This window comes from Amblyomma americanum, chromosome 1 (assembly GCF_052857255.1).
Source record: "Amblyomma americanum isolate KBUSLIRL-KWMA chromosome 1, ASM5285725v1, whole genome shotgun sequence".
In the NCBI taxonomy this organism is placed as follows: Eukaryota; Metazoa; Arthropoda; class Arachnida; order Ixodida; family Ixodidae; genus Amblyomma; species Amblyomma americanum.
The window spans coordinates 42,867,312-42,884,814 of record NC_135497.1 but is presented as its reverse complement, the minus strand read 5'-3'; the positions used below and the strand labels follow the sequence as shown (position 1 = coordinate 42,884,814).

Sequence of the window (17,503 nt, the reverse complement as noted above, 5' to 3'; positions counted from 1 at the left end):
CGCCAAAGGCTTTGGCGATTCGCCACTGTGAGGAGCCCTCAATCCTTAATACTCAACGAACATTACCCGTGTTGAATTCGGCGCTATTGATTCAGAATCCCTTAGCGTGGTGTCCACAGAAACTGAGGGTAGGTGCTTTGGAAGCCACGCGAGCTTTCGTGATCTGAAAGCCCTATGGTTGGAAGCGGGAGCGATATTTCCGGCGAGGGCCTGGCGTAAACAGCTCTTTGTCTCTATAGCAGTTTAGCGTCAGCATCACCAGCTCTTAACGCGATAGCGGTAAAGGCCCCGTTCACCCGAAAATCCAGTGCCGATGTTCGTGTTTTCGGTGTTGTGAGTGAAAAATCGCAAGATCTTGATTGCCCAGGTATTGAATGCCCAGGTATTTTTGGATGCAAAGTAGAGAACGACCGTTTGCATATATGGTAATTAACCGATTGCGCTACCGCGTTATACCCTTAGGGCGGAGCTTAAGTGATCCTTCCAAGTTTTGCATGGCAGGTATGAAAGCGCTTCCTGATGTCCCTGAGGGGCGCAAGTATGTCTCCGTAGTATGTTTGCATTACAGGATAGGTTCCCACTTCGTCGACTACCGCTTGGTTTTATGACCGCGAGCTGTGGCGTTCGTGATTTGATTCCCGGTGTGTAGAGCCCATGTCATGGTAAGTGGTTCTCAGCTGGTAACCCCATGGCGGAATATTTGGGAAGCCTTCTCGATGGGGCTACCGCTGGTGTAATTACGACTGATTGTCTGCGACTCGACGTTACTGTGAAGGATCTGTACCATCTGTTGTCGTCGGCGACTGCGAGGATTTTCGTGGTCAAATAGCATCCAGGTCGCGGCAGTGTAACGCGAAATTCGGCGACAACTCGTGCACTGCTGGATTGGAACTCGTTGCATTTTTATCGCCTTACCGTAATATCCGGTATACAGTCCGCACGCAGTGTATAGTCCGCAACGCACAATTTTGGCTGCATATGGATTGTAAAACTTTTATTTCCAACAGTTTGAGAGGCTTTAGGACCCTCGCCTAAACGACAGCCAGAATGTCCTGACTTGTGGCGGCGTATTCGGCCAGTTGTACGACACTTGTCTGAATCATCAGATCGGTGCTGAATAGGAGAGCCTCCCATTGGTCAAGCGACAGACATTTTTTTCCCTCCAGGGGGGCAAAAGGGCATTTCCAATATATATGGTTGAGATCCGCGTTGTGGTGACATAGCTTGCACACATTTGAATATTGTGACGGATAATCAAGTCTACACATAACTGGGTTCTGGAATGTATGAGTCTGGAGACGGCTGCCAAGAAGAAAAATACTAGACTTTCCGCACCCGTTACATACACTATCAGAATCAGGCGTGCGAACAGCTCATAAAATTATATTTGGCGCAGTTCAAGTATCACAAAACGTGTCAATAGAGTAAGCTACGCGAATTTTGTGCCACATTCAGCGATGCTGAAAAAGAAAAAAATGCTGTGCAGTGCATATATACAGATGGTCTGCAAAGCGCAAAATATAAATTTTTTTATCATGTATAACTCGCAGACTGTATACCAGAAACAATAGTATATGTTACAGAATTTCTTCTGCCCCTCCCCCTAAAAGAGCCGCTTTCTATATATATATATATATATATATATATATATATATATATATATATATATATATATATATATATATATATATATATATATATATATATATATATATATATATATCAAATTCTTTCTCAGTATACAGGAAATGTTAGGCATCTCATGGCAAGGAAATATGCTACAGATTAGAAATTACGACCTACACTGCGCTCATCATCCTCGTCCGTAGCGTTTTCCTCGTTCCATTCACTGACAAGCAGAAGGCACTCCGAGCGTATGTAAGTTCTAAAGCTTCATTTGGGTAAGCACAACGATTTAATGACTCAAATAACATTTATTTACTTACATTCAGCCGCATAAACGAACTGTTCGATCAGTGTTTATATTTTTTACCGGCAAGCTCATGATTCACCCAAAGATGAGGAAGAGCAGGTTTGCGACGATCCGCGATGTGTTCATCTCTAAAAACTCAAATTTCCTTTAAATAATATAAGGTACACTTTTTACGCACTTCTTGGCCTTCGACGGATTCTGAGCTGACCCCTCTTTATGGGAGTGAGTCATTAACCTTGCGAGACCAACGACAACCAAAGACGGTTGACCACAAATCACCTACTCCTTCAGTGCAGATGCCCGCCGCGGTGGCTCAGTGGTTAGGGCGCTCGACTACTAATCCGGAGTTCCCGGGTTCGAACCCGACCGGGCCGGCTGCGTTTTTATGGAGGAAAAACGCTAAGGCGCCCGTGTGCTGTGCGATGTCAGTGCACGTTAAAGATCCCCAGGTGGCCGAAATTATTTCGGAGCCCTCCACTACGGCGCCTATTCATTTCTTCTTTCACTCCCTCCTTTATTCCTTCCCTTATGGCGCGGTTCAGGTGTCCAACGATATATGAGACAGATACTGCGCCATTTCCTTTCCCCCAAAAAACCAATTATTATAATTATTCAGCGCAGATCGGGTTTTGGGTAGGTGTCGCATTTATAAATATACCACCGCAGAACGTAAGCCCATGTTACGGCAGAAGGGAAGACATTACGACAAATCCATTGCTCTCCTCACTGTAGTCGCGTCTCTTTTTGTGTACTCACTTCGTTTTTACAATTCGTGAGTATCGTTACAACAGATCCTGGTTGGACGAGCGTAATGGAAACGCCTGCTCGATGCTGCGGCACCTTGGATGCCTTAACCCGGGAAGCAATGCGCAAGCTGTGCAACATACTCTGAAAAGCTGTTAAAATTGTATGTACTGAATTTCGCGAGAGAGGGGTCACAGTCGTGTTCTCACAAAAAAATACTCAGCATATTTAATCCAGGTAATGAACAATTTCGAACGTAAGGAGGCCCGTACCAAATCGCACTCAGCTTGCCACCGTTACAAATGCTGGTAAGGAATTGTCTGGTTTGCTGCTGGGGCCTGATGTTTAATTCACAGGAAGTTATTTTAAACACCTGTTTTGATGCACAGCACGGAAAAGGCGCAAATGCAACCATTTTTCGCTTAATTCTGTACACTAGGTATGCGGATATCCATGGCTATTGAGGAAGGCTCCAATTTTGTTCCTCTTACGTTATGTTAAGGTCTGTTTACACGATGAACCCCATATCGGAGACGCCGCAGTGCCTTTGGCGGTCGTCTGCTGATACCAAGGTCGCCAGTTCGATTCCTGCCGCGGCGGCCATATTTCGATGGAAGCGTAATACAAAAATACCCGTGTGCTGCAGTGACATGTGGCGCATGTTAAGATCCCCATTTGGGCTAAATTATTCTCCAGCTCTCCACTACGGTGTTCCTCATACCCCATGTGTCGGTTCGAGACGTTAAACTCGACAATTACTAAAAAGAAAATCTGGAGACCAGTTTTTGTGTCTCGAAACAGGCTTCGCGTGACTTTCTACTTTCAGTTCGTTAAGTTCGCGCCTGGCCCGTATCTGGCCTGGCCCCGGTTGATGATGATGATGATTTTGGCCTCTGGTTGAATGGTACGTACCCACGGTGGGGGAGTGAGTGGACAGGGTACATTGGCCCCGGTTATCTGCGCACCAGGGGTTCCAGCAGAAATTCCGATATCCTTTTTTCTGACGGCGGACCCCGGATCCTTGGCTGCCATGTTGGTGAACGTCGCACAGTGAAAGGTGATGCGCATGTCTAATCCTGTTATCAGCACCTGTGATGCTGGAGGTCGGAGCAAGCGGCTGTAAGTGGATTAGGCATACGCACGGCCTGTCGCCGTGCTACGTTCACCAACATCAGGCAACTGTCCGCGGGCAGTGTGCATGCCTAACGCACCGAAAGCAGAACTCCGCCCGGACCAAGGAACGGCAAGAGGCCCGTATTGTGAATCCACATTTACTAAAGAATTGCATGATCCATCAAAAGTATCGAACATTACACCTAGTAAAATCACTGCCCGGATGAACAATTTCTGCGCAAATTGTCTGTGTTAATCGCTTGCTGTTCACCAGGCATATATTGGCGCATAGCCACCCAATCTGAACCTGGCAACGTTTGGCAGAAGGTTAGGTGGGCGGATGAGATTAAGAAGTTTGCAGGCATAAGGTGGGCGCCGCTGGCAAAGGACAGGAATAATTGGAGAGCCATGGGAGAAGCCTTTCTCCTGCAGTGAGCGTAGTCGGGCTGATGACGACAATGATGATAATGACCCACCCAAACCCCCAACCCAACCTCTCATACCACACCCAACCCCTTGCTCCCAATGGGAAGCCACTGTTTCGAGAGCTCAAACCAGGATGACCAGCGCAGACTGATCGACCAGGCAACCCCGATTGGAACAGATAATGAGGCCCTGGACTCAGGTCCCTAACCTCTTGGGGCTACAGTCAGGCTGCTGCTGCTGCTGATGATGATGAAGTAAAGTTTTCCAATCGGTCGGTAACATTCAAACTTTAGAACCGACCGCACGCGCACAAATCGAAAGGCTAGAAAAGTGAAAAGATTATGCTGCAGAATGCACATTAGTTCTTTCGAGCGAAATCAACTTCGAGCACCGAGAAAAGAAAGTAGAAGAGGCCGAGTTCGCCCCTGGAGCCAGTTGAGAGAACCCCGTTGTGCCGGAAGCTTTGCGAAACGAAAAATAGTTCGCGTTGTATGGCGCATATCCTTTACACGGCATCCTGTACGTGAACTGAAGGCCTTATATATAAGCTCTGAAACGCATTTACCATGGCAGGAACAGGCTGCGGCACTACTTTATGCGCTATTGAGTTGACACGCGTGCACATAGGAACAGAGTTGAGGAAGAAGTGAGCGTTGATGCGGCGCAAGGCTACAAATACGTGGACCCTTGACCCGGGCAGGCAGTCGGCATCTTGACAGCTTAGTCTCGGAGTGGCATCGAACATGCGCGAGATAGTCCACATTCAGACAGGCCAGTGTGGCAACCAGATTGGGGCGAAGGTAAGCCACCTCTACCACCTCGCGGGTTATTTCACGGCTCAGGGGATCGCGGTTGCCTTTCGGTCCCAGTGCCGGTCCCGGCGCTTTTTACGTTGGTGATTACGTTGCGTCCTAAACGCCACGTACTGGAATCTCGTTTCAGGATACGGGCGAAAGCAGTTGCCTGTAAAGCAGTCGCGGCTTTTAGCAGACGTACTGCTTTCGTTCTAAGTTGTGGCCTTTTTGCGTTGGACAATGTTGAGCCCTAGCTAATGCTCATCGAAGGCTCTTGTTCTTGACCACTCCTTTCGCTCTGACCTTTTAATTACTGCTCGCGCTTTGAGAGCGTTGAGATATTGTTGTGTTATGGCATATAGCTCAGACTTTATTCCCGGTTGTAAAAAATTCGAGACAATCGGTCTTGGCGGTGAGGTGACATGGAACAGTTTTATGGCAAATGACTGCCGCAAAGCGATCGGCGAAGATTCTTTGCCGGAATTTTTTTTCGCGCGACCTAGTTTTCGCGTATGATGCAATCCAAAAGCCTCAAGCGATCTTAGGCCCTTCCGGTTTTCCGCCATCAGCAAGACACATGGCGGGTGAGAATCGATGGCAGTTGACGAGTTGACTACAAAAACCAGTTGACAAGTGGAACTGTAGCAGTTATATGTTGCTTTCGCTGTGAATTACAGCCTCTAAATATGATTTGACTGCCGCCACTGCGCGATGTGACGCCACTCTAATTACTGAAATCTTTTCCCGTCTGCAGTTTTGGGAGGTGATTTCCGATGAGCATGGCATCGATCCGAGCGGGGCGTACCATGGTGATTCGGACCTCCAGTTGGAGCGCATCAATGTCTACTACAATGAGGCCTCCGGTACGCGTCTGGCTGTATTTCGGTTGATAATTTCACTTTGAAGCTTCCCCGTCGAGTTTATCTTGCCTTGCGGCTGTTTCGCACTGCTAAGCATTAGGGAAATTTTCCGGGCCGTTTGGCACATGACTTCAACAGAAACAGCAAGCGAAAGACAAAACCGAACGCTGTGTGTATGGTTGTCCCTTATTCTCGCTCCTGCCTTAATAGCGCTGTTTGTGCTGTTAAGCTGATATCTGGCCTGTCAATGGAGCTTCTTCAACGGCAGGCCTTTGCTCTTCAAGCTTTAAATTCTACAACCGACCGCGCAAATCTAGTCAGGTCAAAGTGCAACGCCTAGTGACCTCTTCTGCTTGCGGCATGTTATGCTAGGCCATTGCAGCTTTTGACGTTGCATTGCCACAAGTCCCGCAGGGATTAGATTGAAGGTTCTTGACCAAAGCCTTTTTTCTCATAGGCAATGAATGTTCACAACGCGAATGAGTTTGGAATAATAATAATAATAATAATCATAATTGGTTTTGGGGGAAGGAAATGGCGCAGTGTCGGTCTCATATATCGGCGGACACTTGAACCGCGCCGCAAGGGAACGGATAAAGGTGGGAGTGAAAGAAGAAAGGAAGAGAGAGGTGCCGTAGTGGAGGGCTCCGGAAAAATTTCGGCCACCTGGGGATCTTTAACGGGCACTGACATCGCACAGCACACGGGCGCCTTAGCGTTTTTCCTCCATAAAAACGCAGCCGCCGCGGGGGGGTTCGAACGCTGGTTCTGAATTCCCTCGTCAGGTTTGACGAGGACATAGTACGTCTCCCCTCTACTACGTTTCCTCTTGCTGCAGTGAGTTTGTAAGGAGTTTTTAACTCTATGTATGCTAATACCGCCGCTGTGCTTCATTTGGAAGGGACTCGATCATGACATCCATGATTCGGCGGACGCATTTCTATGGAGGCGAGACCATAAAGAGCCGTGTGTTCTGCGATCTTATTGCGCGTAAAGTAACCCGAGGTGGTGCAAATTTATCCAGAGGCCGGCACTACTGCGTTGATGACAGCCCATGTACAGAATTCGGAATGTTAATCCCATATAGGACACCGTTTGTTTAGTAATACGGAACAGAATCGAAACAGGAGTCGCAACAGGACGTTAATGTAGTGACATCATTTTGATCCATCTCAATTTATCTATCAACATTTCACCTTCTGTTTTTCTGCTGAAAGATATTTAAATATTTTATTATTAAATATAACTGGATCATCTGTTTAAAGGCCGGGAGGTGGCGGAAGGGCCTAGTAGTGCCGCTTTTATTTGCTATGACACCTACAGTTGGTGCGCTCCATTTCCTTTCTTTAACTGGCTTTGTTGTGACGCAGGTACTTGTAATAACTACACGGTATCTTTGTTGCCGCTAAGTGATATTTATTTTTTGTTTCAGAAGGTAAATACGTGCCTCGGGCCATCCTGGTTGACTTGGAGCCGGGAACCATGGACGCCGTCCGATCGGGACAGTTTGGACAACTCTTCCGGCCGGATAACTTTGTGTTCGGTAAGGGGCTTCTCGGCTTAAAATCTACTACATAAACGCACCCACAAGAGCGCACAGTGCAGACTAATCTTTAAAGCGCACAACTGGCTAAATTTGTACCCACATCTCTGTACGCACAGCGAATCCTCGCTCAGTATAATCCAGTCCGAGTGGCAGTCAGTTTAATACAGCCACGCAATCAAGTACTTCGAGTGTGATCTATGAGCATTCTCATCAGTTCCTTGCGAAACCTAGGCCGCCAAGATAGAGACGCAAGCTTGGTGCTTCATCAAGAATGTAGTGCGCCGTGAAAAGAGCATATTACGAGGGAGGCAACACATGGGCCATTTCGAAAATAAATTGAATCGGAATTAGCTCCGTTAATCGAGGATATACAAGGCAAAAGCTGTCGGCGTTCAATGTGTTCATTGACGTGGACACCGTTCTAGACGCTTAAGGAAGTGCGTAAACTGGCTCCCCGGGTCAGTGGACGCTTCACTCGCCCTTCGAGTTACGTGACGATGGTGAAGACATGTGGGCTGCATACATTAATAATAATTGGTTTTTGGGTAAAGGAAATAGCGCAGTATCTGTCTCATATATCGTTGAACACCGAACCGCGCTGTAAGGGAAGGGATAAGGGTGGGAGTGAAGAAGAAAGGAAGAAAGAGATGCCGTAGTGGAGGGCTCCGGAATATTTTCGACCACCTGGGGATCTTTAGCGTGCACTGACATCGCACAGCCCATTGGCGCCTTAGCGTTTTGCCTCAGTAAAAACTCAGCCGCCACGGTCGGGTTCGAACCCGCGAACTCCGGAGCAGTAGCTGAGCGCCCTAACCACTGAGTCACCGCGGCGGGTCTCTGAATACATTAGCACTGATAACTTCGTGGTGGACACGCGGCACTGCAGTAATAGGCCGCAGCGTTCATTGGGTGATCAACCTCTCGCGATCATCAACTGCAACCTGCCACAGAGGAAGGGTGGACGCGCTGCATATCCAAAGTGCGGAAGGCAATCAAATTGGGTTTTAAAGTGAAGGCTTTACTGGCCGCAAACTTGCTATTTCGCCGTGGCGATGCTCCGAGGAAGCACATAACGTCACAACGCGCGGTTCACCGCGCATATTTCTCTCTTTCTCGCTCCCTAGTCACTACTGAGCATGCGCCACTAGTAGCACCGAGCCACAGGTGTTCCGCCGCTGCGCAGCGCCATGCCTTTCCTCAAAATCCAACTTTCAATTTTCAGTTTTCTCTTTTTTCTTTCCCTCCCTCCTTTATCGCTTCCTTTACGGCGCGGTTCGGGTGTCCACCGAGATATGTGAGACTGTTACTGTGTCATTTCCTTTCCTCAAAAACCAAAAAAATCTAGTCAGCCGACGGCGTTCATAGTTCATTGGCGTTGACAACTTTGAAAAGGCCGTTCATTTTCACGAAAGAAAAGGCGTAATAATAAATGTAATAATTAGTTTTGGGGGAAAGGAAATTGCGCAGTATCTGTCCCGTATATCGTTGGACACCTGAACCGAGTTGTAAGGGAAGGGATAAACGAGGGAGTGAAAGAAGAGGTGCCGTAGTGGTTGGCTCCGGAATAATTTCGACCACTTGGGGATCTTTAACGTGCACTGACATCGCACAAGACGCGGGCACCTTAGCGTTTTTCCACCATAAAAACGCAGCCGCCGCGGTCAAGTTCGAACCCGGGAACTCCGGATCAGTAGCCGAGCGCCCTAACCACTGAGCCACCGCGGCGCACAACCGGCTCCATGGGTCAGTGGAGACCTAAATCTCGCTTTCATGCATGTGGCGCTGGTGTCGAACTGCAAAAGAATGCTTTGAATGCGTTCCCCACATTGGATAGGCAGCGCGCCCTCCCTGCCACCCTGGGAGGTGGCACGCAGTTAATGGTTGATCGCGAGATATTGATCAGCAAACGAACGCAGCGGCTTAGCTATTGCTGCAGTGCCGCATGTCAGCCACAACGCTGTCAGCGCTATTGCATTCAGGCCACATCTCTCTCCCACCACTGCCACATGCATAATAATAATTGAATGAGGCGTCCGCATATCCATATCCAGGCAGCCAGTTATGCGCCCTTCCTTTGTTCAACTCCATCGTCGTCTAGAACTTTGTCAACGCCAAGAACACAGTGAACGCCGACACCTTTCGCTTTGTATACCCTAGATTAACTGAGCTAATCCACATTAATTTTTTGCAGTTGCATGCCAACGCCACTTTACATGAAAGCGAAAGTGAGGTGTCCACTGACCCAGGGAGCCATTTGTGCGCCTTTCCTTTCGTAAAAATGAACGGCCTCTAGGTTTTCAACACCAATGCACCAAATGAGCGCCGGCGGCTCACTTGTTTTGCTCGGTTTTGAGGAAAGGAAATGGAGAAGCAACTGTCCATATCTCTCGGTGGACGCTAGATCGAATGGATAAAGGCGGGATGGAAACCAGAAAAAAGAAAACTTGAAAATGAATTTTTAAGAAAGGTGTGGCGCGACGCAGCGGCGGAACACCTATGGCTCGGTGCAACTAGTGGTTCATGCGCAGTAGTGACTAGACACGCTTACCCGAAATGGGCCGCTGGCTATAGTCTAGCGTAGCTCTCGCTACAAAAGATTCCATCCGCCTTTGACACAACACCACATCACTCAGCAAAACGCATAGGTGGCGCATTACACAAGGAAGGGAGGCGGCCGTCTGCGGGGACAATCCGGCATAAAACAAAAATATTAGAGACAGATATAACACAGGATATGAGCACAGCAGGCGGCTCTCCCTCCCCTGTGTTCATGTCATTTGTCACTCGTTTTACGTAGTGACTCGCTGGAGAGATTGTGTTCTGTAGCCGAGTACAATGCGAGCCATGACTTGTTTAATTGTTTGCAGACGTGAACATATATTTTCAAATTCTTTCATCCGTCGCATTATCGGAAACTTCCGCAAGCTGTTAACTTCAACTGTGTTGAGCGTTGCTTATCTCTCTACTCGCTACCTCCACCAAGCAGCATAAGTATAGTTTTTTCCGCCCAGTGCATGGCTTTCTTTCTACATGAATAATTCCAATAAGTTCGTTGTGTCGCCTCCCAGCCTCCACGTTGCCAATGAAACGCTGAGCAGTATAATTCAATATATGCAAATATTCATTGTTTGTTCTTCTTGTGATAATTAGCGTGCTTATAGAGAACTGTACTATTGTTGTTTTTGATAGTGCCACGTTTATTTGGTGTACTAGCTTTAACAAAATATTTTCAAATAATGTATTGTAATTGCAGTTGGTAATTTTCACCTGTATTCTAGTGCATTCTTATGGTGTTGTATTGCCTTAAGTATTGTGTATATTTGTTGCATATTTTCAGAGTAACGTGTGTAACGATTACTGCAGTCTGATGCTTGAATTTTAATAAAGAATGTTTTGGATACAACCATGTGTCTCCTCACGGGATTAAACTTAGTGATGCAAACGAAGCCTAGCTTCAGAAGGATCGACATCTGAGCTGCGTTGTCTTTTCTACGTTCTTGTTCGTTTTGAGTGCACTAAACTTTTCCTTAAAGCCTAGCCTTTGCTGAAACGAGAATGCAGATATTAATCACAAAGTGAACATATATGTTGGTGTTTACAACCGCACGCGTTTCATCAAGTTTTGTTGTTTTCCTCATAATAATAACAACAATAATAATCCCGTTGATCGCACTTCGTTCTTTTTAATTTGGTGGAATTAAAATGAAATGGCATATTTTCCAGTAGCGCAGCAGGCTACAGGGTGTTGTCGGTATAGGGAAAGGGGGCCTGCATGCGCATTAGCCCAGGGCCCCATTTTTCTTATTCCGGCCCTGGAATCGCACATAGCGCTCCACAACCCACCCAATGGACCACCGGTGTCCAAAGAATGAACGAAGGGCGTCTGCTACCAAACGTTAGGACTTCCGATGGAGGCCTATAGTTTTATCCCGAATACGAACTACAGACATCCCTGGGACCATCCCATGCAAAATAAAGGCGGCCGAATGAACGTCCTACGTACGTCCACGCCGGACATTCAGACGTCCTTCGGATCCCAAAATTAGGATATAAGTTCCCGGATACGTCTATAGAACGTCCCTTCCCGCATTTGACGCGCGCATGACATCTACTAGTACGTCACCACAGTTCGGATGCTCATACCACCATCGATGAACCCAATTCTTACCGTCATCAGCCAGACGGCCGGAAACGAACATTTCTTGGACCATTTTATGGCAGCTGCTAAAACAAATACGGTTGAAAGCTGTAATTCCTTGGCATTAGCTGAACACCCAAGGAAGAATTAACATGCATACAACTTTCTCAAAAACTCTGAGACGACTGCAGTCTGCTGCATTGAAGAAATGCGAAAGCATTAGCGGTGGTAGCTGCTGGTGCGTTTAGGTGCTTCGTTTGTACCACTAAGTACTTTCTTTGTACGACTAGGTGGTTCCTTTGTACGACAAGGTGATTCTTTTTTACAACTATTCGCTTCTGTTTCTTCTCCTCTTTCTTCTACTTCTGCTTCTATGCCTTTGAGTTGAATATGAAGTCATTTTTATAAGTTCCGTTAGAAGGGTCCCCAAAACTCACGCGTAAGCTTGAAGGTTCAACACGACTTTAATGTGCAGCGAAACGGGCGTAAGTACGAGAGTGGCAATATATGTGCTTTTTCCAAATTAAGATTCTATCCGCAGTTGCTACACCGCAGAACACAACGCCCCACATCACTCCAGCAAAACGGGTAGGTGACATATTAATGACTGGATGTAGTCCTCAGCGGGAGAAATCTGGCAGAGTGCAAAAAAAATTAGGACAGCGATAAAAGATGGGTACTGCAGAGAGCCTCCTTCTGTCCTCGTCTTGTCTGCCACATAGCTCTTTTACCAGAGTGACTTAGTGCCGAGATTGAGTTCTGAAGGCCGAGTGAAACATAGCCATCACTTGTTATAGTCTTTACATGCCTGAAAACTAATTAAATTAATTCACACGTAACAGCATCCTAATATTATCCAAACTTAACTTTACCTATGAAATGCGGTGTTTATCCCCCTATTGGCTATGGCCATCAGGCCACTTAAGTCAATTTTTGTTGCCTTTCTGGCTGCTGTGTGAAGTGTGTTTGGATAGTGGCTTTCCTTTATTGCATATTCCAGTACTGATTTTCTTCAGAATACAGTTTGTGCAAGTATACGCCTTTCACAACCTGCCCCTTCAGGTCAGAGTGGTGCTGGCAACAACTGGGCCAAGGGCCACTACACCGAGGGTGCTGAACTGGTGGACTCGGTGCTCGACGTTGTGCGCAAGGAGGCGGAATCCTGCGACTGCATGCAGGGATTCCAGCTGACCCACTCCCTGGGCGGTGGTACTGGATCTGGCATGGGCACACTGCTCATCTCGAAGATCCGTGAAGAGTACCCCGATCGCATCATGAACACCTACAGTGTAGTGCCCTCTCCAAAGGTGTGTGACATTATCTGCAGGACCCAATTTCAGCATCTTTGAAACAAAGCAAACATGACATTTCGGCCTTGATTTATAAGGCGCCTTCCTTGAATTTTGATTAGTCGGTATGCACAAAGTTCTCATTCTCTTCCTGCGGCTACCTCTAGGTTTCGGACACTGTCGTCGAGCCCTACAATGCTACTTTGTCAATGCATCAGCTTGTGGAGAACACCGACGAGACCTACTGCATCGACAACGAAGCACTCTACGACATTTGCTTCCGGACGCTGAAGCTCACGACTCCCACCTACGGAGACCTTAACCACTTGGTTTCTGCAACGATGTCGGGTGTGACCACATGCCTGAGGTAAGTATTTCTCAGCTTCGTTCAAGGGGTCACTTAAGCGCCTCATGCATGTTCATAAAGAGCCCAAAGAGGTCGACACCATCCGCCGAATTGCTAGTTCCGACGGCAGTTATCGGTTCAATATGGAACAAGCACTGCAAAGACTGCGGTCGCCAAGGTCTTTTACAAAATATTTAGAGTAATACATTACAGCTAATCTCCATGTATGAAGTGCATGTGGTGGCAATATTTTCGGAAAATACAATGACGAGCAAGAAAGCAAATAAAAGCACCCTCACCGTCCGCATAAAAACTAACAAACACCGCACCTGCTATAGCCAGCCAAGCAGCTGCTCAAGGAAGCTTTTAAAGCACTTCAAGGAAAGAGAATTCGGCAGCGGCAGCAATAACGAGAAGGCGGCTGTCGTCGGGAATAATGGAGCGGCGCCTAATCTACGGCATGCGATTGCACACATTGGGAATAAAATGGCCGTGTTTAACCACTGTACCTCAAAAAACCCATGAGGCGAAAAGGTAAATTAAGGCCTCGCGCTGTAAATGATGAAAAACTACTCTGTTCAAAAGCAAACATCTCAAATCTCTTGGAAATAATTTAGGTGTGTGTCAGTGGAGAATACTTTTTGAACTTTTTCTCCTTTATAAAGCGCACATTTATCTCGTTCAGCTCCTTAATCCTAGCGTACAGGACCTCCATATAAAGCATCACGTACATTGAAATCAGTTATCCCCGTTTTCTCTTTGGGAAAAGGGAATACAAATTCCCACGTTTTGGTATGGAAGTTTTTCTTCGATAAATAGTGGCACTTTCTGAGGACGTTGGGAGCAGAGTACAACATTAGCCTGCTGAGCAGTCAGTATTTAATAAATACTGGTTGCCATTGTTGGGAGATGGTGGTTTAGGGCCTGGAGAACGATCACATAATTCTAAAGTGCCACGACAACCGGCAGACCGGTGAAGTTAATACCCATCGATGTTCTCCTAATGTAGTAATTTGTATAACCTTTGAAGCTGGATACGAAGCAGTGACCACGTGAAGAATCCATTTTTATTTTTTGTGATTTTGCCAATGAATCGAAACCAGCAACCGAAGAAATCATGTTATCTTACTGGAGCTGGTTTGTTTCTCCGCCGTTGTAATTTGGCTGAGGCACATAACAGGCATGCAGTTTTAATGTTCTCTAGAACAGACTGGCAAAGTGTAAACTATGTCACTTCTGAAATTTTCATGAGTTCGTTCTTTCATTGGGCTTCGTTGTCTGCACTGGCGTGAAGAGAACTGAATTTCAAATTTGATGACCCGATATTCAAAAGCTTTGAATGAACACCGCGCAACAATCGCGATATTCTACAAGATGCCTCCACTGACCGTTGTAGCTGCTCCACAATCTTACCACAATCTTGTTCTGACTGTTCCCAAACAAGAGCGCCCAACATACCTCTAAATTCTCTCTCCCCTTGTGAATTAAGCGGGCTTCTAATCAAGCACCGTCCCATTCCTCACAGATTTCCTGGGCAGCTGAATGCTGATCTTCGCAAGCTGGCCGTTAACATGGTGCCCTTCCCTCGCTTCCACTTCTTCCTGACTGGATTCGCTCCACTCACGTCCCGCGGCTGCCAGGAGTACCGGGCTCTGACTGTGCTGGAGCTGACGCAACAGATGTTTGATGCCAAAAACATGATGGCTGCTTGCGACCCCCGCCACGGTCGTTACCTGACAGTTGCTGCAGTCTTCAGAGGCCAAATGAGCATGCGGGAAGTCGATGACCAGATGCTCAACATCCAGAACAAGCAGTCGAGTCACTTCGTTGAATGGATCCCGAACAGCGTAAAGACAGCTGTCTGTGACATACCGCCTCGAGGTCTGAAGATGTCTGCTACTTTCATTGGGAACAGCACAGCCATTCAAGAGATTTTCAGGCGGATCTCCGAGCAGTTTACAGGTGACCATCGTGTTTGATTTGAAAGTGCTTCTTAAAAGCACATGCTTTCATTGTAGGTACCCATTGCTGTCGAGTTTCTGGGACAGCGCATTTTCGGGGACAGTTCTAGGAGTGTGACCCGGCCTGCTTGATATATGATTTTTTTTTGCAGCTATGTTCCGCCGCAAGGCCTTTCTGCATTGGTATACTGGAGAGGGCATGGACGAGTATGAGTTCATCGAGGCAGAGTCCAACTTGAACAACCTGGTGTCAGAATACCAACAGTACCAGGAGTCCACACCTGAGGACGAGGGGGAATTCGAGGAGACCCAGGCAGAGGCCTAGTTTTTTGTGTGCAGCGCTTTTTTCTTTCGCTTTACAATAAAGTGTTTGTTTGTCATGGATCCTTCTTTTTGAGCCAGGTGCTTGTGCACTTTAGTATGTCGTAGGCCCGGACTGCGTCACAAGGATGGTCTTGCAAAGCAGCTGAACCTTACTGTATTGCAATGTGCGCACATCTGTAAATAGCCGTGTGACTGGCGTTATCGACATTTTGACGAAACTCTAAAATCTGTTAAAAGCTTCTCATCGAACCACTTTTAGAGCGAACGCAAGGTGATCTTAAGGAAAACAAGTTTTGATGAGCTATTATTGGTCTCGGATACTTCCTGTCAGATGATGTGGCAAATTCTCTGTGCTGTCGAAACTGATATGAGACGAGCCGGTTTTTAGAACATCGCTTCGGAGAATACATTTTGCTTATTATTCTCAGTGTTATTTGACTGAGTTTTTTTGGCGTATTATCTAGCCATCATCTTTTGTTTCATATTTTTACGATTTTTAACAAAAACATCAGTGACGGGATCTTCGTCAATACTAGGACGATCGTATCACTTTCCTTGAGAGGCTCTTCTACTTGAGGGAAGGAAAACACGATGAGAAGACGCCGACAGGACATCGAGTAGCATTTGAGGCTGCTTGACCAATTCATTGTTCAGCGATAGTCGAGCTCCTCGGGGCTGCTGAACCTGTAGCGATCGAACCACAAGGCCCATATCTCGTTCTTCTGTGAGCGGCATAGCCCTAACCCGGGACGCAGCGCAGAAAGGTTCGTCGCCAAAGGCTTTGGCGATTCGCCACTGTGAGGAGCCCTCAATCCTTAATACTCAACGAACATTACCCGTGTTGAATTCGGCGCTATTGATTCAGAATCCCTTAGCGTGGTGTCCACAGAAACAGAGGGTAGGTGCTTTGGAAGCCACGCGAGCTTTCGTGATCTGAAAGCCCTATGGTTGGAAGCGGGAGCGATATTTCCGGCGAGGGCCTGGCGTAAACAGCTCTTTGTCTCTATAGCAGTTTAGCGTCAGCATCACCAACTCTTAACGCGATAGCGGTAAAGGCCCCGTTCACCCGAAAATCCAGTGCCGATGTTCGTGTTTTCGGTGTTGTGAGTGAAAAATCGCAAGATCTTGATTGCCCAGGTATTGAATGCCCAGGTATTTTTGGATGCAAAGTAGAGAACGACCGTTTGCATATATGGTAATTAACCGATTGCGCTACCGCGTTATACCCTTAGGGCGGAGCTTAAGTGATCCTTCCAAGTTTTGCATGGCAGGTATGAAAGCGCTTCCTGATGTCCCTGAGGGGCGCAAGTATGTCTCCGTAGTACGTTTGCATTACAGGATAGGTTCCCACTTCGTCGACTACCGCTTGGTTTTATGACCGCGAGCTGTGGCGTTCGTGATTTGATTCCCGGTGTTTAGAGCCCATGTCATGGTAAGTGGTTCTCAGCTGGTAACCCCATGGCGGAATATTTGGGAAGCCTTCTCGATGGGGCTACCGCTGGTGTAATTACGACTGATTGTCTGCGACTCGACGTTACTGTGAAGGATCTGTACCATCTGTTGTCGTCGGCGACTGCGAGGATTTTCGTGGTCAAAAAGCATCCAGGTCGCGGCAGTGTAACGCGAAATTCGGCGACAACTCGTGAACTGCTGGATTGGAACTCGTTGCATTTTTATCGCCTTACCGTAATATCCGGTATACAGTCCGCACGCAGTGTATAGTCCGCAACGCACAATTTTGGCTGCATATGGATTGTAAAACTTTTATTTCCAACAGTTTGAGAGGCTTTAGGCCCCTCGCCTAAACGACAGCCAGAATGTCCTGACTTGTGGCGGCGTCTTCGGCCAGTTGTACGACACTTGTCTGAATCATCAGATCGGTGCTGAATAGGAGAGCCTCCCATTGGTCAAGCGACAGACATTTTTTTCCCTCCAGGGGGGCAAAAGGGCATTTCCAATATATATGGTTGAGATCCGCGTTGTGGTGACATAGCTTGCACACATTTGAATATTGTGACGGATAATCAAG

At 47.1% G+C, this 17,503-nt stretch overlaps 1 protein-coding gene across 3 annotated transcripts; it reads left to right on the top strand.

The window, feature by feature from the left end:
* Window positions 1-4,805: 4,805 nt before the first annotated feature.
* Window positions 4,806-15,532, top strand: LOC144132331 (tubulin beta-4 chain-like). 3 transcript variants are annotated; one of them, XM_077664662.1, is made up of 7 exons: window positions 4,806-5,016; window positions 5,765-5,873; window positions 7,306-7,413; window positions 12,617-12,861; window positions 13,011-13,210; window positions 14,715-15,151; window positions 15,303-15,532. In XM_077664662.1, exons 1-7 carry the CDS (start codon window positions 4,960-4,962, stop codon window positions 15,473-15,475), a joined length of 1,329 nt encoding a protein of 442 aa, XP_077520788.1. In that variant the 5' UTR covers window positions 4,806-4,959; the 3' UTR covers window positions 15,476-15,532. The 3 variants fall into 3 exon arrangements, with proteins under 3 accessions (XP_077520788.1, XP_077520785.1, XP_077520792.1); XM_077664659.1 differs by having other exon boundaries at window positions 4,807-5,016; window positions 7,303-7,413; XM_077664666.1 differs by lacking the exon at window positions 7,306-7,413 and having other exon boundaries at window positions 4,808-5,016.
* The last annotated feature ends 1,971 nt before the right edge of the window (window positions 15,533-17,503 follow it).

Coding starts and splice junctions, on each gene's coding strand:
- LOC144132331 (XM_077664659.1), top strand. CDS start 4,960: ATGCGCGAGATAGTCCACATTCAGACAGGCCAGTGTGGCAACCAGATT. Junction 13,211..14,714: donor GGTGTGACCACATGCCTGAG/GTAAGTATTTCT, acceptor CATTCCTCACAG/ATTTCCTGGGCAGCTGAATG. Junction 15,152..15,302: donor GATCTCCGAGCAGTTTACAG/GTGACCATCGTG, acceptor TTTTTTTTGCAG/CTATGTTCCGCCGCAAGGCC.